The sequence below is a fragment of the Phalacrocorax aristotelis genome, chromosome 8 (genome assembly GCF_949628215.1).
Source record: "Phalacrocorax aristotelis chromosome 8, bGulAri2.1, whole genome shotgun sequence".
NCBI classification, from domain to species: domain Eukaryota; kingdom Metazoa; phylum Chordata; class Aves; order Suliformes; family Phalacrocoracidae; genus Phalacrocorax; species Phalacrocorax aristotelis.
The window spans coordinates 23644583-23672438 of NC_134283.1; the positions used below are offsets into that span (position 1 = coordinate 23644583).

Genomic DNA, 27856 nt, shown 5'->3' on the forward strand with positions numbered 1-27856 from the left:
TCAAGGAAAAGTAACATGTTCTCCTTACCCTCCAAGGCACAGGGGTCTCCAACGTCTTCTTCCAGCATGTTGGGGTTTTTTTTGTGGGGTGGAACTTCCACACCATCTTTCAGCACGAAAACTGGTCATCATCTGGCTGGTCCCAAGCAATGGACCATGGACCAAACTTGAGCTCTGCCCCCCAAATTGTCATAGGGAAAGGGATGAAAATGTGAGGATGAGTATGGCGGAGGGCAGCTCCAGCCCTGGTTCAGCACTGTCTCCACCCAACTCACCAGGCCAGCAGAAAGCAGTGGCTCTGGCAGCAATTAAAAAGCAGCATAAGTAGATTCACAGAAGAGCAAGGCAAATGTGACAACCACTGCATGACCTGGTGTATGGGATGATTTACAGGGCCCTGATAAAAAACCGTTTGTTATCAGAACAGCTTACCAAATGTCCGCTACCAAAGCTATTTTGCAGACATAAATATGTTTTATACCATTATTAGTGCAAAACCCCATCCCACATGACAGTTTTGCCTTCTGATATGAAGCTTACTCAGTGGAAACCATCAAAGGTCATCAACAGAGAAGGGGGGGAAGAAGAAAAAGCATTTTCAGATGAAGTTATACTAATAAACCTTCGTGGCTGGGGTAGCTATTGGAGAGAGCACTCTCTTCAGCAGCTGCTTCAATAGCTTTTGCCATAGCACTCTTTTTCAAGAGTGGTTCATCCATTTTATCTGAAAACCCCAGACATCACCTCCCCCTACCTTGATAAGCCATCTGGTGATTTTTGGCATTGAAACCCCAATTAATATTATTTGTTTGTTTTGCCAAGGGACGAGTACTTACAAGCACTTGTGGTGCTGGGAGCTGTGCTGCTGCTCCCTTCCCTTGCAGCTCAACCTCCAAGTTGGGATGGGAATGGGGGACAGGAATGGTGTGATCCCAGCCCCTACATGGCTATGGGAGAGGGAGCTCTGGGCTTGCTGCTGGCCGCTCTGAGTGCTCAGCCCCAGCTGTGATGAATACTGAGTGGAAAACAGCTTCTACTTCCAAGGCTCTAAGTCCTCCTCTCCTACCTGCCAAGATCTCTGCTTGGCACTAAGTCACCTGAAGCAAGCCTGATTTTAACCCCCAACAGTAAATGCAAGCTCTTCATCACAGTCTGCTGCTCAGGCCAAGAGCCATGCAATCACTTCAGCACCATAGGAATCCAGAAACATCTCCACAGGACAAAAATCCCCATCCTTGGCTGTGCACACATGTGTAAAACTCCAAAACAGCACCCACGTCCCTTCACTGACCATGGTTTCCCCTCTCCTAGACCAAGCACATCTCATGCCATCACTCCCTGTTCACAGCAGTGCGAGATGCCAAATCAACAGTGTGTGTGGGCAATGGTCCATCTACTGCAACTTTGAGAAGAAACACATGCAGAAGCAAAAGTCCTCCTGGCTCATCCGCTGCGAAGCCCCTGCAGCCACTGGGGCGATGGCTCCAAAATGACCAACACTGCCGGCGCTGCCTCTGCTTCTCTCAAGCCCACGTTGCCAGCTGCAGATCAGACAAAGATTTTCCTTTTTTTCTTTAATGCACAGACCATGCAGTTGGTGTCTTAAAATAGCTGGGCTTGTTCTATTTATGCTGCTGTCTGTCTGCTGCTCCCTCTGAAAAGCAAACATGGGGCAGCTGTGCTGGTATGGACCTGGTCCTGCTGAAGCAGGAAGATGTGGGCTGGGTTTTTCCATCTCCCCTTCCCCCCAAATCTCGGCACCATCTCACAAAAAGCAGAGAAAGCAAATGACTCAGTGGAAAAAGCTTTTCCCAAGGCTGGCCTGCACAGAAACATCCTCTTTGCGCACTGCACATCGCCTGCAGTCCAGCCCCTGCGCTCAGCCTGCCGTGCTCCTCGGGGAGCACATGATCAAAAGGGGCATGGGGAAGAGGAGAGACGGCCAGAGCGAGCTGGGGCCAGGCAAGGGCAGAGACCTGGTGGGACTCGTGTCCCCTGCATGGACACACTCCACACCCAGGCACCCAAAATCAGGGACTGGGACAGTGGCCTCTCCCCAGGTGCCAAGCTAGAGAGCCTGATGATATCTCATGGGTGGCCAGCACAAAATCCTGCAGTTGCCCCCTCTCCAAGAAGGCGAAAGGCAGTGAGAAGATGCCACCACCCCTTTCACCACCATCCCAGCAAAGATGATTCTTCCACTGAGGAGCGGCTGGTCCTGCCAGCCCAGCAGGGGTGGAAACACCAAAGAGACGGGCAGCTCTCCCAAATCACAGAATCACAGAATGGTAGGGGTTGGAAGGGACCTCTGGAGATCATCTTGTCCAGACCCCTGCTTGAGCAGGTTTGGGCTGCTCCTCCCCAGCTCCAGTCCTCATATAAAACCCTGAGGAGCATAACTGTCCTGATTCAGCCAAAAAGTAATTAGTTTAAGTGAAAAAGTAATTTTCCCAGCCAGGTTGGCTCCCAAACAACCCCACAGAAAGGGTAACGCTCAGAGAGGTGGCAGGGGCAGAAGGTGGTGATGCCACTGGGGCACAGCCACACCCGTAGGTCCATGCACACCATCCTGCTCTGGGGAACTGCCACAGGAGCCACCTCCTCCCCCCCAGAGAGCTGCAACCACCTCTTGTCCCGCTGTGTCAGCACAGATCAAGCACCTTCCCCAGGGCCAGGCAGGGGTTTGGCCCCTGCAGCCTTGGCAGCAGCCACAGGTCCCCCTGCCTTGGAGGATTCCCACCTGAGGCACCACCAGACTTCAGCAAGCTGGCAGCATTTTAACCCTCAGCAAATACTTTAAATTTGGGGCGGGATATTAGCTGGCACTGAAAGAGCCAGCTCACCATCATCTGTATTCCAGTCTTTCCTGGTTTTTTTTGTTCTTTCCCTGCATTCGCCACCCTGAATGAAGTCCTGCAACGCACTTGGCATTTGCAGCCAAATATTCTCCTGATGTACAATCCCAGCTGCTGGCTTCATGCCGATCACACAGACACGTGGTCTCCTGCTGAAACACAGCCAGGCTACCAAGGAGACGTCTTAGGGACAAGCATGAAGGTCCAATTGCCCCATGGTCCCATCTGCCATCAGCCACAGCAGATGCCTGAAGAGGTGACACAAAGGCAGGACCGGGGAGAAGGGACATGGTCCCCAAATCCCCAGGACCTCCTGAGCTGGATGTATCTTTGTGCTTTGAAACCTTCAAGTGCTTTTTCCTCCATGACTTGGTCACTTCCAAGCTGCTCTGTGTCCACAACGTCCTGCAGCAAGGGGTTTTGCTGGCTGAGGGCACGCACGAGACCTGTGGCCACCCAGAATATCTGAGGTGAACACCTGGGAGCCCCAGAGCAATGCACACAGATGTTCTGCTCTTCCTCCTCCTCTTCCTCACCCCATGGCCCCCCCGATCTCTACAGCAGATCCCCAAAGCACATGCAGAAGTGCTGGCTGGAAGGCCTGGGATCTTTTCTTCCTGTCTTATCTGAAAGAGGAGGAGGGGAAGGAGTTATCTGTTTTGTAAACTAACTTCTGCCCTGGGAGACTCCCCTTCTCTCTGCAGAAGAGAAGCCCCACAAGAACCAGTCGCTTGAGCCATGCTAAGGCCCCATTTTAAGTATTAACAGGAAAAAGCAGAAAGGAAAAAAATAAAGCAGTGAAACATTTATTTAAGTGAAATATTTGGGGGGCTTTTTAAAATATTAATAGTCCCATCAGACTTCAGTGATCTCCTCTCCTTAAAGAAATCAGATTTATTTTCACAGGGAATACCAGGCACACTTGAAACAGGCCCAGAAGTACCGATGTCCACCAGTGATACCATGCAAAGTCCCTCTGGGTCCTTCCCAGTGAAGTCCCTCCCCTTCTCTGGGACAAGCCATGATTTCTGTAATACCCCACAGAAGTCACCCATGACTCAATTTATCCACTCAGGCTGCCCCACTACAGCCTACTGCAATTGTAGAAGCAAATTTCCTTTCTGGAAAGGGAAAATAAGAGATATGAGTATCAAACAGGTAAATCTGGGTCCCTATAAAGCACATATCTGAGCTTACAGCAGGAAAGCAGCAGTACCCAAGGGAGGATGAAGAGCAGGTGAAAACGGGTTGTCAGAAGATTGAAGCAAAGGAGAGGAGCGGGAGGACACAGCAACCGGTTGTCCAGAGCAGCAGAAAAGCTGAAACACAGCACACACGGAGCTGGAGACACCAGGAAAAAGCAAGGATGTGCCGCGACGGATGCCCGATGCAGCTCCCCACGCTGTCAAAACCCACACTGGCTGCTTTCCTCCCTCCTGTCAACAAATACAGTCATCTCCAGAATTATTTTGCAAAGCAGAAATGTTTGCCTTTCGGTCTCACCTAGGCAACACGGTGGATTCACCACCCTGCACCTGGTTTTAATAACAGCCCTGTTACCTTCTGAATGTACATGCAATTAGACATGTACACAGCACTGTGCTGCCAGCCCCTCACCAGCAAATGCCTCTGCTATGGGCGAGCAGGCTGGGGGAGGCAGAAAGGGGATGCTTGCACATGAAAACTCCCTGCAAGGCTGTACCTTGGGTACACACTACCATCAGAGGACCTTCATCTCTCCTGTGAGGCAAGGAAAGGCCAAAAACTGCCACCAAGCATCCCAGTGCAGGTGGCAGGGCTGGGACTGAGCTCAAATTCTCCCAAATTTCCAGAGATTCAGGGTAGACCCAGCACAGGGGGATGCCCAGGCTGGGCTCTTGTTTCCAGGTTGGCATGCTGTGAGTGAGTCCCACAGCCCTGCCTGACGGAGGGAGCCATGGGGTCTGTAGTGAGATATTTTGGGCAACTAATACAGCAGGAGAAAGGGTTTCAGGACAACATAATTAAGTAATTTCCCCAGTGAACACTTCCTGATGGGAGCCATGGCTAATGATGCTTCAATGGGCAATGCTGCTTGTGCTGACAGCTGGTTTTCTCGCACTGGTGCTGTGAAATCCCGTCCCAAGCGAGGCATGGCAATGGCTGCTGGCCACCTCGGTGCAACAGTGGCTGCTTCTTCATTTCGAGCCCAGGCAATACTCACCCACAACACCTAGCTCCTCTCAGAAAAGCCCCCAAACCTTGTCATGGTTTTGTGCTGGTATAGGCAGCAGCTCCCTACTCGCCAAAAGCCCAAGCGGCTGTGCTGACTGGCACAAGAGCAGCACCCAGGCAAGCTTCACCGGTGGGTGATGATCAGCAGAACTGTACAAAGTCACTTGGGGTGTCCTGGGAGTCACAAAGCACAAGAAAACCCCAAGGCAAACCCCATAGCGCCAGAGCTGGACCCCGCAAAGTGGCTTCATGTTTCAGCCCCTCCAGAAAGGTGGTGTGTCTGCTCCCCAGCCAGCAAGAGAAGATGCTACACAAAGAGGGCTGCTATACCCAGCTGCATCAGAGCTCACAGCCTCCCAGCCAGTGCATTGAGACAGGCAAGGGAGTTTTCCCAAGGCCTACAGGAACAGGAATAAAAGCCCAAGGGAGAAACTGAGGCAGAAAGGGAGGATGAGCCCAAGTCCCATGGCAAGGCACCAAACACAAGTCCATCCCGGCAGCGCTTCTTGTGTTCAGGCACTTTCAAGGGAAAAAGGTCTTTTGTGGAAAGAGGTCTTCAGTGGGTTGAAATGTCCCATCATCCACCATCTCACTGTGATCTCTGCTTTGCTTTAGTATGGTACAATGCTATTTGGCAATAGCTAAATTCATTTATCACAGGGGAGAGAGTGAAAGGCAGCTTTAATGGTCTGCAAAAGGATTCAAACACCTTTTTTTTTGTGGCTGGTTAGCTCTAAACTGATTTGAATTTGTATGGTTGGCTTTGGCACATACTGGGAACGTGAGGAGCTGGGGCAGTCTAGCGGGGAGTAACCCAGCATCCCCAAAACCCTTTCTAAAGGCACGTGGTAAAAGCAAGAAGTGTAGGGCAGCTGCCACCCAGACCCCCAGCTTAGCACACACACCCAGCCCTCACCCACCCAGCAGCACCACCAACTCCTTGAGGTCCCCAGAGGGGCTGAGTTGTACTTCTTAGCAAAATTAGTGCTGGCTAAGAAAGTGAGACTGATCCTTCTCCCTCACCTGACCGAGGCAGCCCCATCCTCCTGCATACCTGCCCCGGAGGGCATCGCTCAGCAAAGGGCAGCCTGTACCTGTCCCATGCCCTTGATGCTCAGATGTCCAAAGAGCAGGTCACACCCCGGGAATGATCTTCCCAAACCACAGTCGGACTCATTGGGTGTGTCAGGGACAGGGGACAGTGAAAGCCCCTCCGTCACCAACACTGCAGAGTGGCCACCACCAAGGAACAGCTCTGGCCCTTCCCTTTGCTCCCTGGTGTAAATGAATCCACGCAGGCTACTCCAGGCGCTGGGGACTAGGGACATGGCAGAGCAGGCGGGTGCCAGCGAGGCTGGTCATGGGGCCATTCGCCCACCCCGAGCCAACATGGCAGGGCGGACAGGCACCTAATGTAGTGTGCAGGGTTGGAGAGAAGCATTTGGTCCCCCAGGCTGCTGGTGGCAAGGACAAGCCCATCCTGCCGCATCCAGCAGCAACTCTCCAGGGCTGGCTGAGCTGCAACTTGCAGCACCCCCATAATGACACCATTAGAGGGATCCGGGATTTGGGGCCAGACAAACAATGTAACTGCAAAATGCCCCTCCAAAACAGAAACCAGGAACCTCCAAGGACTGAAACACCATCACACTTCTATTGGCACGTGAAGACTTTTGTTTAAGCCCAGGAGTTCACCAAGAATCCACACCAATTTCCAAGGACTGCTTTGAATCAGCCCAAAGCTATGTTCCCATTATGCTCCCAACCTCAAACCATTGCTCATCCCTGGGAAGGATGGAGACAAGCAGGCCAGGCACCACCTGTGGCACCCAAAAGGAACAGGGCCATGGCAGTGAGGAAAAGAAGGGAGAGAGCCAGGATTTGCAGCAGGACTGGGCAGGGAGTAGGATGGGAAATGTAGTTCCCAGCTGAAAAATGAGGCAGAAAAAGCCCCAGCTCCCTCAGCAATCCTCTAAGTGAGACTGGCATCTTCAGAGGGTACCTGTACCTCATCCGGGGTCTCAAACAGGCTGCAGCATCCTCTCCCCCTGCTCCCAGGGAACCCATGGCAATCAGCCTTGTAGCAATTACATGGCTGGAGTCAGGTTGGATTGATCCCAGGCCCAGCACGGGGCAGGAAGGGATGGCAGGATCCCACCCTGACTGTGTAGGGATGGTTTCACCCAGAGGGAGATCCATCTCCAGAGAGCAGCCAGAGGGATAGTGGGGACACAACCCACTAAGCCACATCCAAACATCAACTAATCTGGGGTCATAACTTTGAAGAAAGAAGTACTTCCCACACAGAAGGACCTGCCCACGGGGATACTCGCCACTCCCTCTGTAACCTTGGGTCATGCACCTCTGACTCGCAGATTCAGGAGCCCCATCCAGCTTCTTCAGCTGGATGCAGGGGGAAAGATTGCTGCTTCCCTGCCTGGGCTGAGTGATGGGTGAAAGGGAACCTGCAGAAGCCATAAAACCTGCTAGGGACCTCCCAGAGGTCCCTGTCCCAGGGACCTCCTGGGTGAAGCTGCCTTTGCTCCCTGCTCAGGGGCAGAGGGGACATTGCAGCCCTGCCTCTGAACACCCCTCCAGGCAGTTGGCTGGCTCACAAGGAGCTACAGAGTGAGAGGAGAGGAGCTGTGATGCAGCCATGTGTCCAACCCATGGGTGCTTCTGCCAGAGGGCCCAGGAATGCCCTTTAGAAGCCCAGCCCCAGATGGGTGCTCAGCCCTGAAAGCCTGCTCAGCGTGGCAGCCAGCAGGCAGGGGCCACCGGGCAGACAGGACCTGCCGAGGGGGCACAGGCACATGCCAGGCCACAGGATGGAAGTGTCCCTTGCTCAACTGCCATCTCCCAAGGCATCCCGTGGGACACAAGGGGACACCACTCCATTTGTGCAAAAGTGCTGGAGCATTGGCTTCCCAGGTGCTCCATGGAGTGACGACACTGACAAGTACTGCAACAGCATAAGGTATCACACCGTAATACTAGCACAATCACATTAATGGGTCCAGCACATAAGACCCTCAAGGGAAAGAGGATTAGGAGACATCATTATTATTATGGTCCATCATGCTGGCAGAGCTCCTTTGCTGCTCTACCACCAACAATGGCACTCAGCACTTGCAAAGATCTTACAGGCTCCAGGTACTCTGCAGGCACCATGGCCCCAACCTCGTCTGTGGCATGCAGCCATCCTGCCACAGCCGGAGAGGATGGGGCCATCCTGATTTCTGCTTTCTACAAACCTCCTCCTTGGGGAAAGCCCTCACTGCTCTGTGCTGTTTCCCCTCTCTCTCACCCAAGGTCCAGCCCAAAGCTGTTGGGATTTAGGACTGCAAAGAGAGCTGTCAGCAGCCAGAGCTAGGGAAGATGCTCTGAAGAAGATGGGCAAATGGGAGTAGCAATCCCTGTGCCTGGACCCATGAGCATGGGGGCCACCCTGTGCTGCCTGTAAAGCATAGGGCTCATGAGCACCATCCACTGCTCATCTCATTTTGAAAACATCATCACCTGAAAAGGCACTCAGAAGTACTTCCTCTGCCCAGTCCAGAGCTGAGGCAGCTGCCACAGATGTCAAGCACAAACCCACCACCTCCAGCTGCCTCTGCCATCCCCAGTGTGACAAAGTGGCTACTGGACTCTGGGAGAGAGCATTGCCAGCAAAGAATTCAGCCTATGATGAAGGACACTCAGGATGGGACCAAGACTCCTCCACACAGTCCCATCCTGCCCTGAATCCCCCCTCCTACTGCAACCCTGCTCCCTGTACCTCCACACAGCCCTGACGATGTCTCCAAGGGTCCCCCTGCACCCTCCCGGGTACCACCCAAAGCTGCCACCCTGGCTGCTTCCCCCATCCAAGCAGAAACTGGAGGGACCTGGGGCTGCTCTGCCCAGAGTGGCCACCCTGTAGCTAAGGGGAGCTGCCGACCCCTGGGAGGGCATCAGGAAAGGCAGGCGTCTCTGCAGTGGTCCCATACCTGTGCCAGCATCCCTCTGGGGTGGATGCCAGTCCCCCCACAACCGTAGGGACACGGCCACTGCCTGGTCACTGCTGCAGGACCAGAGGGCAGGACCCACGTCCTTGCAGAGAGGTTCGCACTCGCAGACGCTGAAACTGGAGATCTCAGTAAGCCAGGAACGGACAAGTAAAATCAAACACCTTTATGTGTGCCCAGCATGCAGGCAGCCCCGGGCGCCAGCCAGCTGGCATCTACCCAGTGCCCTCAGGCAGAGCCTGCCCTGGCACCGGGGGAGCAAAAGGAACAGCATTCATTTTCCAATCCTCTCCAGATTAAGTCTTAAAATGTCATTACACTGTCCCCAAAGTATCTAAAACCACTTACTGGAAAGAAATCATGAGCCCCGAAGAACAGGAGAGCCAAGTGCTCTGGAGAGGGCAGGGCCCTCGGGCTCCCAGAGGCAAAGGTGTTTCCGTAATTCTCCCCCAGTGGAAAGCAAAGGGCTCCAGACTGGCAAACGAAAGCAAAACTCACTCCTCCACACCCAGCAGTGACGTGCAGAGGGAGGCAGCACCATTGCTGACAGGGGTCTGGAGGAGCTGCAGGGACTGAGTGTGTTCCAGCAGAGTGCTCAGAAAGTGGAAAAAAAAAAACCAAAAACAAACCAAAAAAGTATTTCCTCTAAACCTGAGAGAAAAAAGATGGGCTCTGATGGCTGTTACCAGACAACTGCACTATGGGTGCCTCTGCAGGAGACAGAGCCCAGCCTTGCTGCATGCCCTGTAACTGCTGCATGCCCTGCGCCCACTTCATGCCCTGCTCACAAATCTGCCTGTGGTGCCTGGAGCAGCAGCAGCTCCAGGCTGGCTGCTCAGAAATGGAGAAAGGGCAAGCAAGGGGCAGTGCAAGACAAGAGCAGAACTCCATTCTCTGTTAAGGACGTGCAGCAATGGCCGAAACACACAGACTGACCCCATTCCAGTCTCCGCTGGCAAGCGCATATTTGGCTTAGTTATGTGGAGAAGAGTGCAAGTTTTTGCTTGACTACAGGCTTCCTCTGGGGCTCAACTTAGGGAAATCTGTGATTTAGGGCAGAAACCATCGTGATGTCACTGTAAATCCTGGCAGTCGCATCAAACCCTTTACACATCCACCCTACAAAGCAGACCCAAAGAAAAGGTTTAGGCACCAGCCTTGCGCCTGCTGCATTCACACGTTGCCGACTGCCAGGGCAGCCACTTCCCTTCACCATGCCGGAGCAGAAAACAACGTTGCCCGTGCGCAAGCAGGAGGCTGGGTCCTGCAGGCAGCAGCCCTCCCGTGGGCAGCCCAGCGCAGGCAGCACCCACGGGAGGCTCTGTCCAAGAGAGGCAAATGTCAAACATGATTCCCTTACCTCCCCGTGGCAGTGATGCTCATGTTGGGCATGTGCTCTGGGTGGGACAGGTGCGTCAGGAGACGCAGGGAGGGAGAATAAGGCATGCCTGGTGTTGTGGGCACATTGTAACTTCCACCCACTGCATTAAAACTTCCCCCCCTAATACTACAGCAGCCTTACAAGAGCTGGGTGTGCTCTCACAATGAGGGGGGAGATATCTGTTTCAACAACCAGATTTGGAGGAAAAAGTTGACTTAATTAAAGCCAGACCCTATGAAATGCAAAGGTGTACGGCGGCCCTGTGGGGAAGGCGGCAGGGCTGTAAAGGACGTGCAGCCAGCGGGGCTCCCTTGCAGGTGCAGAGGGAACTTCCTGCAACTTAAGTATACTTAATGTATACTGGCTGTTTAACTTGTTAAAGGCTTTTCTAAGTTATTGAAAACAAAAATGCTGGCTTTCTGAATTTTAATTGAATTCCTATTTCCAGCCAACACAATGTATCACAAGTGAGAGGGGGAAAAAGAAATCATCACTTAGGTAATGGGAAATATCTTTAACCAAGTTCTAGCATAACCACATGCCAAAATTACAAGCGTGCCAGAAAGGCCCCACCAGCAGCTGCAAGGGAGGACAGGCATGTAGGTCTGTCCATCTTAGGCACTGCCTTATCCCCACAGCAGCTAGAGCTTCAGAGCCCTTCCCCTGATAAGATAGATAAATATTCATGAATAGGTAGTTATGTGCAATACTGATTTGCACTGGCATGCAAACACCAAGCCACAAAGAGCACCACTGAGGTCCCCAAGGGCTGGAGCCTACCTTCACCCTGCACGAGGTGACTCTCATCACTACAATCTAAGTTTTTCCTAAAGAACTGTATTTTCTGAGAATACAGAAAATATTTTTCTGTATTTTTCTTTGCAGCAGAGGGATGCTGCCATTTGACGTGCGAAGCTTCACCCCGAGATGGATTTGTATGCCAGCAGTATAAAAACCACCGTGCTTTATAACGAGATTTACATGTGATAAATTCTCAACCCCTTCCCAACAGCTTTAGACACCACTCGAGGGAATATAAAACTCAGTTTAAATGGTTGCACAGCCCTGGACTTGCTGTTTAACAGCAAAACTTATGTTTGCAGCTCATCTCATTTTTAAAATCAGCCTCACAACAGCTGATGTTTCTTCCTGAATCCTCAGCTTCTGGAATCCTGTGATGACTGAAAATCCGAGGCTGGGGGGAAGGCGAATATTTTAGACACGAGCTTTTTCCTGCTGGCTACAGGCAGAAAATCTGACAGCTCCCAAACCCAAAGCTTCAGCAAAAGCAGCAGGCAAATAAAAAGTGGAGCTCTTCTGGCTGAATACTACATTTATTTGTTTTTCTGGTGTTTTAACAACATTGTTATGATCTCCAAACTCACCTGCATTCCTGGGAATTACTTTTTCCCCTGCTCCTGTGATCCAAACAAGTAACCTCGCAAAGCCAGCTGCCAGGAAACCAAGCCAAAGCAGCAAAAAGTGATGACTCAGGTCCTTCAACAGATATTTTAGAGGTTTAAAAGACAAACTGTAAGATTTTGAGGGGGGGAAAGTATTAAATTCTTTTTTTAATGCCATTTTGCAGTTTTGCATCCTGCCAGGCGCACAGTTTCTAACACCTGGCTACTCCGCCATGCCAGAAAATTTACCTTTTCTTCTCCTTTCTCCCAACCCTGCCTCTGAAGGCAAGCCAAGGCTCTCACATAAAGAGCGCCTTATAAGAGCTGGCAACCCTGAACCAGGACAGGAGACTGCAAATGTTGCTTTTTCATCAATTAACTGGGTATTACGTTCTCGGCACGCCAACGGCTCCTGGAGAACAAGCCCTGATTTATGGTGGCGCAAGCGACTCCAGCCAGCTTTCCCCAGGCAGAGGTTTCCACTGAAGTCAGTGGGAAACTCTTTCCACTGGGTGTAATGGGAGCAAAAGAAGTTCTTCCTCCCAGACTCTTCACTTGCCACACTGAGACTGCTGAAAGGCAAACACAGCTGATGCAATCCCAGTATACAACTGGGCAGACTGGTAAATCACGGGGTAGCTAGTGGCCACTGAAGCACCATGTAACCCTTCTATTTTGGGGTGAGGGAGGAGGATCGTTGGAAGCCGAGCAGAGGCAAGAACTGCTGGAGGATGCACACCCCCCAGGTCAAAGAGCGTTTTCACCCACAGCTAAGCTCTGGTGGCTGAACCCTAAGAGGATTTTTCTGCTATGGAAGCCCTGGTGCAGGGGGCCTGTGCCCCTTGCCTCCAGCACAGACTGGCCAGGCACCAGGGTCCCCTGATTCCCCACAAGCAATGGCTTTACAGGCTGCACCGGCTTGCCAGCAACTGGCACAGGGTCCCTTGCTGTCCACCAGTGCAGACCCCAGGAGCAAGGATGTCCCCAGGGTGCAACATACTGATGCAGCTCTAAATGATCTTGTTTCTCTTTGGGCTGAGCTCAGAAAGGCAGCAGGGAGGGAGAAGCATCACAGCCAGCATCTTAAATATCAGCAGTCATACAACCCTGCCCACCCTCACAACACTACAGTGCAATGTCTGCAACCCGTTCAAGAGATGCAAACTGCAAACCCCTACCAAACAGGTCCTGGGACCAGCATGGCACATGCTGACAGTGCTGGTGGAGGCATGCTGCCAGCAAACCCCATCCCCAGGGTGGTGAGGGATGCCAGGATCTCAGAGAGCAGCTCCAGGACCTCTAGTCTGCCCAGGACGAGTGCTGGGGTTTGCCTACACTGTAGGTAGGTGCACATCTGGGGGCAGCTGGAAGCCTCAGTGCGTGCCTTCCTTCCATGTTACCCCAGCCGGGATGCTCCAGAGGCAACAGCAGAAAAACAAAAATGCACATCACCAGAAAGTGTATGGCCCAGGCTATCACACAGCTGTAACCAAAGCATACGCAGTGTTTCCCCAAGGCTACTCCAGGAAAACGTCCTCCACCAACTCAGTTAGTCAAAACGGATCATTTCCACATGCCCCGAGCTTTTGTTCCCAGCCTTCCTCCTCCCATTGCTCCGCTCCCTGTCCCACCACTGGGCTTCAATGGATGGTGGGCCCATAATAAAACATTTTCTGATCCCAGAAAAGCACATTGGTATCACACACCGGCATGAAAGCCTGGACTGGCAGGAGGAGGCTGATTCCAGCGATGAGGGGAGCAATATCAGAACTGAGCACCCCTGGACTGTGCTTGCACCAGCCTGATTCTGACTCCAGCTTCTCCAGCAAGGTTTAAGTGCACCTCCAAGAGGCTTCAAATCTGGGGCTTAAGGTTCACAGGGATCCTCCCAGTTCCTTTTCGTGAAGCAGCTCAGGTTCTCAGGGAGTCAGCAGCAAGGACCCAGCCCTTCAGAGATGTTTCTGAACTGAACCTCAGCTCTTGACTCACCCCTATCTCCTGTTCCACCCTCCATGTGGTGACCAGCTCTGAAGGGTGTGTTTGCCCACCAAGTCCTCCAGCCCCACAGCCCTGCAGGCTTTAATCCAGCCACCTGCCAAAATTAGGGTTACTCACCCGAGACTTATTGCATCAGGTCCTCAGGCTGGCAGAGCTGATGGAAAACACCTCCCTGCCTGCCATCCTCCGAGCACCCTCATGCTGCAGGGATAAACACTCCACTCACTGCTACCTCGGAGGACGAGGCGTCTTCCTGGGCGCAGAGAAGGAGAGAGGGGCAGCCCATCTGCAAGTGTAAACCCTCTCAGTTCCTCACTAAACGTGCTGCACAAAGGATATCATTGCCAGCCGGAGCAGCATCAGGCTGCAAACAGCTCCTGAAGAAGCGCTTCTGCACTTCAGCTTGCCAAGATCCCCCCTCCCGCGACTCGATGCTGGAGGAGAAGGAGAGGCGCTTGCAGCAGCTGCCAGGAAAACCCCCGCCAAATGTCCCCAGCCTTGAGGAGCGAAACCACCAGGCCCCGGCATTTGCTTGGCTGGTCGCGTGTCTGGCTGGCATCTTTAGGAGCGGATGCAGATGCACAGAGAGTGGGGACGGGTGGGACAACTTTTACACCGTGTGTGAACGGAGGGGCCCAGTCTGGGGAAGGGGAGCATAAAATGATGGGGGGGTCAGTCCCAGGGGATGGAGGGTCTGATCCAGGGGTTGGAAGGTCTGTCCCAAGGGATGAAGGGTCTGTCTGAGGGGTTGGAGCATCTGTCCCAGGGGTAGGAGGGCAGAAGGGACACCACTCACCCCCAGGACAAGCTGGAGGGGACATTGCCCCGCAGGGGCTGACACCGGGGTTATGCTGGCTGGCCGGTGTCACCTTCCCGCCGGGATATCCCAGGTCACCGCCGATGCATTCCCCACGGATGTCGCCCCCCACCCGACCCACGGTGAACAATCCCGCCGTGGGATTGGCTCAGCCACCCGTGCCAAGCCCCGTGGCTCCCCTCCATCACCCTCCGTCCCACCACCCCCCGTTATCCCCGCGGCATCCGGGGCGGCCGCCGGTACTCACCGCCGCGGGCCGGGCCGGGCCGGGCCGAGCAGCTCCCGCGGGGCCGCGGGCTCAGCACCTCCCCACGGCCGCGCCCCACGCCCGCCCCACGCCCCCGTGGGGAGGTGGGCGGGGATGTCGTGGGGAGGGCGGCGGGCGCGGCCACGCCTGGGCCCCCCCACCACGATGTCATCCCCTCCCCGGACGAGCATCATGCATTTCGGATTTAAAAAAGAAAAGAATCCACCCCAAAACTTCCCAGCTGGTTTCTTTCACTCTTAAAACAAAACAAAACAAAACAAAACAAAAACCCCAAAACAATGCGTGGAATGGCTGGAAAATTATTTTCCATGTTATCTAGCCAGCTACAATGAAAACATAACTTTGGTGGACCAACACCCCTTGATTTTAACCAAAAAACAGTAGTTTTGTGCTGTCAGGATGCCAGCGGGGTTCACCCTGTCCGGCTGCTGTGAGGGCTCCCAGCGTCACCCTGCCAAAATCAGTACGGGGTCTGGGTGAGGACACTGTGCCCTGAGGCAGCTTGCTGATGCAAGTTCCCATGGGAAAAAGCTGATTGAACATGGAAAACAGGCAGGCCCCAAATGTGTGCCCCAGAAGTGGAGGGGAGCCCAAACTCCCAGGCTGGCCAGCGTTGCACCTACCTGTCGTCCTGCTCGACCCGTGGAGCCAGCATGCTTTCCCTTCTAGCCTGGTAGCACCAAGGTTTGTACCCAATGTACCATTAGCAACCTCACCTGATGCTTGGCAGACACATCATCAGGCATCAGGGATATCTATATAGATATTTTTTGATAAGGAGATAGAGTAATAAGGCTAGAAGCCTCCCTCTGAGGCTTCAGATTAAATAAACCATCTTTATTTGCACAGGGCCCTTTACTATGGGCTCTGCTCATACTTTTAAAGATCACAGAAAAAAGAAGCAAGTCCCATATTCCCCCCTGACCAGTTTTCCCCTCTCCTGCAACTTGAGCTGTTGAAGGTGGAAGAGTGTCAAGGCACTGAGTCAGCTTTCAGCATGGATGAGGTCCCCCAGTCTGGCAGCCTCACTCCCTTCCCGGCACCCCAGAAGCTAGGCAGAGGAACCCAGGACAGGCTCACAGGTCACAAATGCTCTTGCTCAGTGCAGGCAACACGACAGGCAACATCCAACTAAAAGCCTAGTTTTTAGGAGCAAAACCCTTCCTTCTGTGTAAACCCGGCCAGAAAACATCATAAGAAGGGACAAGGTTGTGCCTGAAGGAGGAATCCAGTAGGAGAAGTGGGATCTGTGCCAGACCTGCCCTCCTACCTCCATGCCCGTGGCTCAAAATGTCACTTTGGGGGAAACAGGGAGAAACAGCCAGTAGTTCATGAATGCCAATGTGCCTATTTTCTCCAAAATCAGTTTTTTCCTGTGTTTTCTCTCCTGCCCAGCGTGACACCTCCAAGTCGCATCAGGTTCAGCACTACCTGGAACTGGTTTTAGCAGAGGGCACAGCTGCATTTCCAGCTCTACAAACCAGTAGCCATTGCATGCAAAAGCATGGCCCGGCCTGCCTCCGGCTGTTCCCTAGCAGAAAATCCAGGCTTCTCACCGCCCTCCAGCAGTGTGTTTATTTACAGCAGTGTATTTCTTTCCAAAGATCTGTTCTCAGGGGGCAAAATCCCTTCTGTGTATGAAACCAGTACTGACTAGCTCAGACATTATTTTCCAGAGACTGCAGGCAGCCTGAAACAATAGGGGTGTGTGGAGCATCCTGATACATTTCCATTTTTGGACCATGATAAATCTGAAATGTAATAGTAACAGCTCTAAAAATGGCCCACGTTAATTATCTATTTGGTAATCATTTTGGTATTCAGCCATCGCACACAATCCCCAATGGCCTCACGTCTTCCTGTGCACCAGAAGATTCATTTAACCCCTCGAAACTGGATAAAGACTTCAGGTTCCCCTCAGAAACTTTCAGACATGACCGCAAGCTGGAATATGGACATCAGCAGCACAATGAAAATGGGAAGCACGCTGGGGAAGGGCAGCCTAAAAGACCCTGGCATTCAATGTAAGAAACAAACTAGGGACCGATTGTTTTGTTGTGTTTCATGTACAATTCAATCCAAACCTCAGTTTTTTAAAAATGCAACCCACGCACCCAAAATACAGCACAGAGCCTGGTTTTAGCCAAAATTGCTGGACTCCAGGCAACTGCTTCCCATTTTTGGAGTTTTGCTGACACCTGGTGTTCTGGAAAAGATGCTGTGACATCCTGCAAGTCCCTTCCCTGGTTTCTGTTGGGATGGCTGCTCTCTTGGGTCAGACAGCTGTGTGTCTGGGAGCTAAGCCTGAGTTTGGGGAAGAACCTGAGAAACACAAGCGTGCATCTAGATTTCAGAGGCACTCTTATACATCTCAAGTCAAGAGAAGTACTGCAGCAGTATTTTTAGCATGCCTTTTTATGTTACTGCAAACCTCATGGTATAGCTGTACGCTTCCTAACTTCAGGAGTCAGGGGAACTGCAGGGAGGAATCTCAGGTCTCATTTGTTTTTAAACAGTGCATTTAATTGCAAAGGAAAACAATCCAGCTATGTGATCCAAACCCAAGAGATCTCTCTACAGTGGCTGCTCTACTCAAGACCCAGAAAACAAAACTGACTTCAACAGTCAAGCACTCATCAAAGCAGCATTCTGATTTATTCAGTTAATGCACATTTTGCCCAACAAAAAAGGAGGAAAAACAATAAGCAAGAAGGCTTGTCTCATGTTTCATAAGCGAGGCATGTTTCACACCAATAAAGGAGGAAAACAGACTATCACGACACCTGAACAAATTCAAATGCAGGAGTGGGTGGCATCAGGAGACAATACAAAGGAGCTGAACAAAGATCTGCTTGACAGTGGTGTTTTCTGGTTTTCCCTGGTACATGGGCCTGTGGCAACAGCAAAGGGCCCTGGCTATGGGTGCCAAGAAGATCTGCATCTGCAAACTAGATCTGAAAGTACCGGATGAAAATAAAAGCCACATTTGGCGAAGCTTTTCCTAAAATCCAGTGTTTGAATCTTACTTCATTGAATTATGGCCTGATACAGACTTTCACTACCTTTTTTACTTTGCTTTTAAACCCTTTTCAGAGTACAGTCTCTGCAAAATGTGTCCTACCTCTATGCAACAATGTCACTACCTCACAGAGCCTAATGCTGACCTTTAAATAAGGACAGTGGCTCCGCCAGGAAGAACAGGCACCACCTGTCCACATCCTCTGCCCGAAAGGTTGTTGGACCAGCACTTCAATCTCATTCCAAACGCCTTCCCTGCCCAAACCAGATCAGTTATGTCTCCCCAAGCAGACATTGCTGTAAACAAAATTCCACAAATTAATCCACCACAAGGATTAAATATTTACAGCACAAACATGTTAAGGAAAACACTATAACACAAGGTAATAAATAATGACATGGCCGCACTCCTGTAACTCAAGCCATCTTTCCACACATGCAAGGAGCAGCTGCAGTCCATCTCCTCTGCCAAACAGCAACCTCAGTGGTTAGGATCTTCTCCCTCCAGTTCCCATGGGTCCAACACTGATTGCCCAGTGACATGAAGGCTTTGGGATTCAGGGAGTACTACAGGCTTGAAGGATCTACCATATGATCAACACTTCAGGCTAACTGGCCCCTCGCTTCACCTCAAAGAGATTACTGCAATCAAGTCTTCCAAAAACTCTGCAAAGGTCTAGAAAACCCTATGTGAAAATAGTCAGTAGCACAAATGCTATTACACAGAATAGTCACAGTTTTCTTACAGATTGTTTTACAACCTCAGTACTTTAAAGTTCCTCACTGAAATTTATGGTGATTATCAGCCTTTCCAGGTAATCACAGTACAAATATTGATCATTTTGGGAAAATGATTTGAAATTTCAGAAGTCCTGAAGCTTCTCCTAGGAAATGGAGGCAATTCTGTATGAAAAGGAGTCTGATATGAATCAAACAAAACTGCATATAAGCATTCTTTGCCTAGAAATCATAGAGTTATTTACCTCACACACAGTCATATATGATTTTGCATTGGAAACAAGGTCAGCAGTTCACAATTCTGTACATTATTTTACATCCTGTAGGTGTTCCAATATGTTCCATCAGGTAATCTTGATTGAAGATAATTAAATACTCCGCAGACTTTCTGAATGCCTGAGCAGACGCATCTCATCCTCTGAAGAGAATGTTTTTACTCCAAGAATACTGCCATCTCAGCGGCAATTATTTAGCGTTTTACTTTTCTGTACAGTAAAATCTCACAGGAAACACACACAGAGTACACACTTGGTTCAGTGCAAGAAAGGAAGACTTAATAGTTACAGTTATTATTTGTAGGAACTTTGATTTCCCACATTCATCAGTGCAGTTTCTGAGGACAGTGGTGATATCCCAAAGAAAATGGAACTTTCTTCTAAGTAATACAAATGAACCATGTGAGCCTGGCAAAACAGAGTTTGGCAGCCAGAGAAGCGAGCTGAGAGACAGGGAAGTATTTGTTTTGTGACTATATCCTTGAAGAAGAACTGAGAGACTGATAAAAGGGAGCATCCCACCTCAGAAGACACTGAAAGATGGGTGATAAAGTATATAGTCAAGGAGGACAACTAATTGGGATGTTGATAAAAACTAAAACTAAGCATTCTTTAGGTGAACTATCCTCATTATAATACTAAAATAATAATAAAACTATAATGATAAAACTAAAAATACCAATACTAAATACTAACATCCATAGGCCAGAAAACCCCCTACTCAAATAAGTCACTTTCTGAGCATGCGTAGCAAATTTAAAGGGAGCTGTGCCTTTAAGATGAAATGAGAAATAAGCTACTCAATGATCAGCTGGGCAGTATGAAAGCTGTTACTGACGCACTTAACCATACAAATATCTTGTAGTTCTTGGTGTGGGGTGCTAGCTTTGTGGAGTTACCACCTAGCACCCATCTGAAATGAATGAAATACCTCCACTCTGTGAGTTGCACATCAGGTGAACGAACCCACTTTTCGGAAAAACAGCGGAAGACGGAGCACAATTCTTAGCCAGGCAAAGACTCTTCTTTGTAGTAGAAGGAGAAACATAGTCTTGGATCTTGGCTTGTCAAATTCTCAGCAAGGCCCTTGGGCACTGGATTGTCCCACAGCCTACAACGACAGCAAATGTGTTACTGTAGGACTAGGTGTGGTAAGCGAGGAGGCGGCATGCCAAAGACAATGGAAGCAGCAGCTTTGGGTTTTCATCAAAGCAGGTCTGACAGTGGGACAGGAGCAGGGTATGGCCATATCTTGGTGACACAGCAGCAACCAGCAGCTGTCTACCTGCTGAGATGGACTCACTTATCCAGCTTGGGAGAGAGATTAAGGCCTCGGAAAGTCCTCAGGCCACTATGATCTCAGAAAGGGGACGAAGAACTGAGTTACACACAAGCAACCTGATTCACATCAGCCACCCTTCCTCATCTACCTCATTTGGTGGAGTCTACCCAAAAGCTTCCCATACTGGGCCTCCACCTTGTGAAGCAGAGCACCCAGAGAAGTCAGAGGGACTGTGTGCTGTGCTGTGCCCACCAATTTGAGCAAGCACACATGGGCCTCAAGCTCTAGCCAGGACCAGAAACATTCCTCAGTGGTTGCTCCCAGGCTGCTCTCACTATTGGGGAAAGCAGAGCCTGTTTTGGGCCAGAGAGACAGCTCAGGTAGGAGCAGACACTTGGCTGTGGGACTTCTGTTACAAGAGTTATCATAAGAGTGACTTTTCAAAGAAGGAGCGAAGGATGAGTGGTTCTCTCCTACAAGATTTTTCTAGCAGAGAAACACAGAGTTTGGAGAAGCAATGACAAAGAGTGGGAAAAAATCAGGTGTCCAAGTATCTGCAAGATATGGATCCCAGGACAGAGTGGGACAGGGCAAGAATGTATCTCAGAAGTGAAATAAGATCTAATGGGAAAAAGAAAACTTATAGGAAAAAAATGCAACAAACTTCCTGATGGGGATGTTACACAACTGGGTCTTCATTTTTACGTCATTTAATGCCAGTAAGCTTTTCAGTCCCTTTTTCCCAGGACTTTCTGAGGGGGTGGAGCTGGCCTAGAAAACCCTCAGCTTACTTGGCTTGTGTCTGCATCCCCTGCAATATCCTACTCCATGCCAGCAGGTCATCATGGGTCATGTCTGTCCCAAGACTGGTCACCCTGACTTCCCTTTGCTGAGCCAATACCCAGCCACAGAGTTCCGTGATACCTGCTCACCTTATGAATTGAATTTCTGGGCATTTGGCAAGCTTCTCTGCTATCTTTGTGGCCCCACAGGCACCAATGCGATTTTTTTCCAGACTGTTTAGAAACAAAAAGAGAGTTTTAAAATCCAAAACAAAATCAAGAGTGGAAAACAGCTGAATAATCACTGGCTCCCTCCCCTGTCCCAGAAGAGCTGCACTTTTGCCCAAGCACGGCAATGCCATACAACTTACATCAGCCTTGTCTTTATGACCGTGGCCCTATTTATGCAAGAAGTGTGTGTGCACTGCTCCCTGTGACCTTCTTCTAGCAACAGCACTTGTAAGCAGATCTCTTGCCCTTGGAGCACTCTAACAGATCCTACTGCAAGGTTGGTGCCAAAAAATGCTAGCAACAACTCCTCCTGCCTCAGGTACAACCTTCCTGATTGTACCTGTAAAACAGCCAGGCTCTACTATGTAGTTTCCCTGGCCAAAACAAACAAAACTGAGTTCCTGACCCTATGACCCACAGACTAATATTTTCATACAGCTGAGAGATGGAAGACACATACCACGTATTCCAAAGGGCCAAGGGGATGAAAGCTTCATCAACAGTTCTTGAGCAGTGGATGACAGTCTCTCCCATGGAATAGGGCTGGGCTGCGATGCCACCAGGCCAGCACAAGAGCTGCCAACATTGGCCCCACCTGCTGGTTGCACTGCAGTTCCAGCACAGGAGCTGCTTCTGAGCTTCCTGTGAGCTCCTATGGCCCAACACCCACAATTTGGATACTCCATCCTGGCATGGGTTGCTTCCCTTGCTGCAGGCTTTCACAAAGGAAGGCCCTCTGAGCACGGTACCCATCTAGACCACCCCAGACACTGAAGAGAAGTAAAAGCTTGCACGAGGCAGCTCACCTGAGATCATTAGGTGATATAAGTCATGTTCTAGAAATACCAGTTTTTCTTCCCTGACTCAAACAGGAGGCCTTCACAGGCTAGCTTCTGTTTAGATACCTACACTGCAAACACCTTACATAAAAAAATGCCTCTGTGCTGTGTATCAGCCAAGCAAGGCTAGCCCTGGCATGCAGCAAGAATTCTAAGCAAGAATTTGAACTGCAAAAGCCTGTCTCTTGTTCCTCAGATCCATCTCCTTTTCGGAAGTGCTGTGGTTGAAGGCTCAACCACAGAAAAATACGTCTTCTTCCTGGGGTTGCTCTCAGGGCTGTACTCACTCTAACACCTTCAGCTTTTCCATCCCTGGGAGAGCACTGGCCAACTCTCGGGCTCCTCCGTCACCTAGGGCATTCCAAGACAATCTAAGACAGACAAAAAATCCCAGATGTGAGTCAGTAGATAAACACAAGGGGAAAAATAACAGTGCTGTGATACAACTCCCTCACAGATTAGTCTGTTTACAGGAGCTTATCGCCCTCTTATGGCAGGTAAACGTTCCCCTGATATACAAGCTTCATTTTCAGGCATTTCCTCAGCTTCACTACATATTTTCATGTACGGTAAGACACCAGGGAGTGTCACCACACAGCCTGCGGACTGTGGTTATATCGAGTCCTGCAGGCCCAGGGAGTGAAATGTGAAAGATGGAAATGACTGCTGAGCACACAGCTTTACTCCTCCTTTTGCTGATGCATTAAACTACTGCAGCAGCTAAGGCACCTGCCTGACCTGCTCTTAAAGCTGCCTTTTGACTCTGAGCTCTTTCAAAAGATAGCTTGCAGGGCTCTTGAAAGGCTGGGGTTTTCACCTTCTGGTGCATTAGCAAGTGAGAAAATTCTTCACATCCTTTCTTTGCTACTGGCTGAACAGCCTGGCCATTTCCCTCTCACCTGGAAAATAGAACCCTAGTATGGCACTATCAGTGCTTCACTACAATACTCAGCTGAATGATCCTGGGGCCACCCCACAGAGCCCTAGCTCTACTGAAGTCTAAGGAACTCCAGAATTTCTCCGTCATGTGTAGGAGCCAAAAAAAAAAGGCAGGACAGGATCCAGCTCAAGAACTGGGGCCTACCGCCAAACAAGTTCACAGCGTTTTCTGGGATTTCATGGGTATCAGTATATTGCTCGCTGTGTCACCCAGATTTCCCAATGACAGAACTCACACATGCCTCCACTGACAAGACAAGATCCCTCCTAACACTACTATTAAAGGAGAATCTGCCTATCTGTTACTAATTCAGGAGAAATAACTCCCCACATGGTTAACTAGCCTTAGTGCCATGCTGCAAGCAACACACCTATGGACTGAATATTGTTTTACTTATCCTATTACTCCACTGGATTATTGCCAGACCTCTCATGGGTCTGGCAATAAAATCCTGGCTTGACCTAATGCCCTGAGTCCCAAGAGATCTGTGATCTCCATGCAGATACCTTCTGGGGGAGGGAGAGGGCAGTCTGGTGGGCTTATGACCCATGCACCATTTTACTCAGGCCATCCATGAGTACTTTGCAGAACCGAGGCACATAAGAGTAGCATGACAACCAAGTGTCACCCAGCTGGCCACAGCATAGATGACTAGAGAGCCTAGGTCTTGCAGATCTATATCCTGATAGAGGAGTGATCTCAGCCTAGGAGACTGTACCCTGCCAGCATCTCAGATAGTGTTAGTCTTCCTTAAACCTAGAGGTAACTCAGGACTGATGAGGCTGCTGCTGTCTCCATGGGGTCTTGTGTACTACAATTCAAGTTAAGTTCCCTCTCGAGCAAAGGGGCAAATTGCTTTTAAAAAGACATAAGCTGGAACAGGTTCCTGGCAGGCTTCTCGCTGAGATTCTCTTGGGATGGTGAACGCATGTCAAAATGTAGTTAGCCCATCTATGCTGTTTGTTGAAAACACGTTAAACATCCATGCATCAGAGCAACCCTTTATCCCAGTGTGGAGAGTGAGACTGCAATTGGTGGTATACCCTGTTCATCTACAGGCTAAGTTCACTTTGCTTCGAGCTCTAAACTCAGCCTCTACAATTGCACAGAGAAGCTCCCACTCTCCTCTGAGACCCAAATGTGGCCACCTTGTAAAAAAAAGGCAAGACTTGGACCATGGAGAACAAAATGGGGAATTTGTCCTGCCTCACAAATCAGGTGCTAAAAGACCAAGGATAATGGACAGGGTTTGAAGATCAGTGTTTTCTTCCATATTCTGTTCAGCTCTTCCCATTCAGCTTTCAATAAATTGCTAGTTATACCAGGAAATTTTTAGTAGTGAATTTTGTCAATTAGTATATTACTAGTAAATTTATTACTAAAAAGTACTTAGTGGTAAGTATCAATAAGTTTTTATGAGGATCAGAAGTAAAAAGCAGTTAAAAATAGGAGCAGACCTGTGTGTTGAAGGGTCTCCCCATCCATTCCCACACTCACATTATCTCCTCCAAGGAAGGGCATTGCTGGAACCCATGAGAAAGTGATTTTGAAGCATCATCAGTGATTCTGCAGAGTTTCAAGCTGAAGTAGCAGGAAGAGAAAAAACAGAGGGCACAATGTGCTCTTGTCAGAACCAGTGGGGAATACAGCATGAGCACCGTCTGCTGTGCTCCTGCCCTAGCAATGCTACAAACAAAGCCAGCCACACTCTGCCTCAGCAGCCTTCAGTGCCCTGGTACTCACTCGATCTTCCGGAGGTGTTCAAAGCATGGCAGCCCCTTGGACAAGGCATGGATACTTTCTTCCCCAAGGTTATTTTCTGATAAACTGTAACAGGAATGGAACAGCTTTGAGTGGCCGCAGAAAAAGCAGACACAGTCAGAGAAAAGCCACCACCGAAACATAACTATGCGAATTATCAAGTCAATAACTTGTACCTAGACTAAATGAGGACTCTAGACAACAGGGACAAGCCAGATCAGCACATGGTAACTCAGGGTCAATTTCCTGCTTGGTAAAATGGGAATGTCAGCCCTGCTCTAACTCGCAATATAAGTCCATTCAGCACTGAACTGCTTGCAGACAGTAACATGGGGTTATACCAATGGCTAAGATGGACAGACGTGGCTCTCGAAGACTCAGGGGGCAGCAGTGACTGCCTTCCAGCCTTTACCAGGGTGTGCTGCTCTGTTCTTATCTACAGGCAAACACAAGCCATGGCAATACCTCCCCTGCTCTAACTTCTCACACATAAATTACCAACACCCTAATTCATCTTGTTATTTAAGAAGAGAAGAGAAGAGAAGAGAAGAGAAGAGAAGAGAAGAGAAGAGAAGAGAAGAGAAGAGAAGAGAAGAGAAAAGAGAATTTCAGTTGGAAGGGACCTACAACAATCATCTAGTCCAAATGCTGGTACAATTCAGGGCTGACCAAAAGCTAAAGCATGTTGTTAAGGGCATTGTCCAAACAATAAATAAACAAACACATAACAATAATAAAACATAACAAATATATAACAGTAAATAAACACAGAGCAAAGAACGGTGACATCAAGACACAGCAGGAAGAGTTAATTTACACCTCCATTCTTTCAGTTCCATATTTAGAAATTCTACCACCCTCCAGGTTACTGCATGTAGTAGTTGAAAGGCACATGGCTACACAAAGCCTCGCAAACAGCACTGGCAGACAAGATTTAACATCTAAAGTGATCTAAGCTGCCCTGCAGGCAGGGCACTATAGTGGCCTTCAGAAACTGTCTCCTCTTACCCTACAAAAAGTGTCTAGGAGAGGTGGAGGGATTGCCCTCTGTGGAATCACCCTGAGCAGGGAAAGAACCTACATGACAGCCTCAGGCCTGTGAGCTGAAATTTTTCCCACCTCCGGAGTGATACTAGTCCATAAGTTTGGCACCATCCCATGCGCACCTGCCATGGCCTACCTTATCTCTTCTAGCAGCCTAGAGGCCATCAGGGCTCTGGCCAGCTTCATCCCTCCTGCCGGCCCAATGTTGTTGTTCTGCAAGCTAACAAAAGAAATATAAGCATTGGAGGATTATTTTAGAATAAAGCTGTAACAAAAGGTCATATTTAACTTGCCAAGAAGATAACTGCAACATCTTTTGGATCAGTGCTGGGTGCTGGTAATAACCTGGGATTCTTGTGGATTAGTTGTAATGGAAGTGCCTGGGAAACAGGGAGGCAACAGTGGGGGCCAGCAACGTGGTTAGCACATCACATAGCCCCTGTTGCTGTCAATGACACGTAGGCCTAAGGACATGCAATTTCAGCAGATGTGCCCATGCTCACAAGGAAGGAGCAGAGTCAGCCAGTCGTTGCAAAAGCAAAGGCTGCATAGTACCACCAGGAGTCTGCCTCCAGCTCTGTCCACATGGGATTGGTTTGAGATGAGTGAGGAACAGCCTTAAGAACAAAGAGCAGATGGGAAATCTCATGTCTGCAGATTTTCCAACACCTTTCCAGAGAAGGCAAGAACCTACCCAGAGGACTAAAGTATCCCACCACTGGGATTCCTTTTCTACATTATCTTTTGATGATACCTTAGCCACAGGCTGGAAAACACACCACTAGGCTAACTGAGCCCAGTGAGCTCTTCTAGCTCACCCATTTCTTGCTTTGCTACTGTAAAACAGTATGAGGAAGTCCTGCATGTTAGGGCCCTGGAAAGACACCCATAAAAGGTTTAAAAATACAATGCCACTGAGTTCAGGGGGAAAAATGACCCAGAGTTGTTTGCACAAAACAGTGAGGGCCCAGAAAACGTGCTCATATTCATGCTTACATTACACAAGATTGAGAGGGCAGCCAGAGACATTAGAAACTAACATACTCAAACCCAATTTTAAGGGTTATTTTACTGTATATACAATGCCTGGTTCATCTCTAAAGTTAAGATTGCAAGAGATTATGCAGGAATAGTTCATGTGGCTTGATGCAGCAGAGTAACTGTGGAGGGTTTCTCAATCCTGAGACACTTAATGTCTAAACAAGAGACCAGTGCACCACTGCAGTCTATGCATTCTTCCATGCCTTCTTTCAACCATCCCACATATTCCCAGGATACGCAGCTTTCGTGGGGCAAAGGCTGACACTTACTGCAGGATCTTGAGGTTGGTCATGCGAGGCAGGCACAGGGCAAGTTTCACTGCCATTCTGTCTCCAAAAGCATTCCTTGATAGTCTGGAAGGAGCAGAAATGAAACGTTACTGGTAGTGAAATACAGAGTCTCATTCCTCACCTGTGTGTCACCCACACATATCTGTGACCCCCATTCATCACCTACATGTGCTGAAAGAATCTAATGTCCATGATTCAAAGGACTGAAGGTGGGAAGAAAGAACAACGAGGTTTTGTAAACCTGCAGCAGAAGTTAAACAGGGAAGTAAAACTGACTCACACTTCTCAGGAACACACTGATCTCCCTTCCTGGCTGGGTTGCCCTGAGTTGGAATTACACCAAAACTTCACTTTTTAAAGCGCCCTTAGTCCAGTATGCTGTAATCTGAAGGTTACATGAATAGCTCCAGCATTTTAACTGTAACAGAAATAACTTTTCCTCATTTTTTTAAAAATTATTTTATTTCTTTAATATGGCAGGGGCACATTTGTTCTATAAACTGGTGTGCAATGGAATGACTGATAATAGATCTGGCTGAGTAAAGCCTCTATCTGTCATCTTCCCTCCATTTTTGCAGCCATATAGATTAATGCTGATTTCTTAGGCAACACAGCCCATATGCCTGTGACACTGCCTATTAAACTGCAGATTCAGTTCTTCTTCACTGATGC

General features: G+C 49.6%; 2 protein-coding genes across 7 annotated transcripts in view; both read right to left on the bottom strand.

Moving 5' to 3' along the window:
- Positions 1-14988, bottom strand: part of CPNE2 (copine 2) — a 59891-nt gene extending 44903 nt beyond the window's left edge. For 2 of the 3 annotated variants that reach the window (XM_075101951.1, XM_075101948.1), the window contains exon 1: positions 9425-9577. The gene's annotated coding sequence lies outside the window, so the exon portion shown is untranslated. Of the gene's footprint in view, positions 1-9424; positions 9578-14922 lie in introns of those variants that run through there. The other variant, XM_075101949.1, reaches the window with a different exon arrangement.
- A 2591-nt stretch (positions 14989-17579) lies between these two features.
- NLRC5 (NLR family CARD domain containing 5) overlaps positions 17580-27856 on the bottom strand; it is a 54298-nt gene continuing 44021 nt past the window's right edge. For all 4 annotated transcript variants that reach the window (XR_012662072.1, XM_075101953.1, XM_075101954.1 and 1 more), the window contains 7 exons: positions 27164-27247; positions 25990-26073; positions 24792-24875; positions 24546-24629; positions 22396-22479; positions 21189-21272; positions 17580-20085 (listed from right to left, as the gene is read on the bottom strand). Coding sequence is in view for 3 of the 4 variants with exons in the window: in XM_075101953.1 (XP_074958054.1) it covers positions 19980-20085; positions 21189-21272; positions 22396-22479; positions 24546-24629; positions 24792-24875; positions 25990-26073; positions 27164-27247 (610 nt within the window). In the remaining variant the exon portion in view is untranslated. The remainder of the gene's footprint in view (positions 20086-21188; positions 21273-22395; positions 22480-24545; positions 24630-24791; positions 24876-25989; positions 26074-27163; positions 27248-27856) is intronic.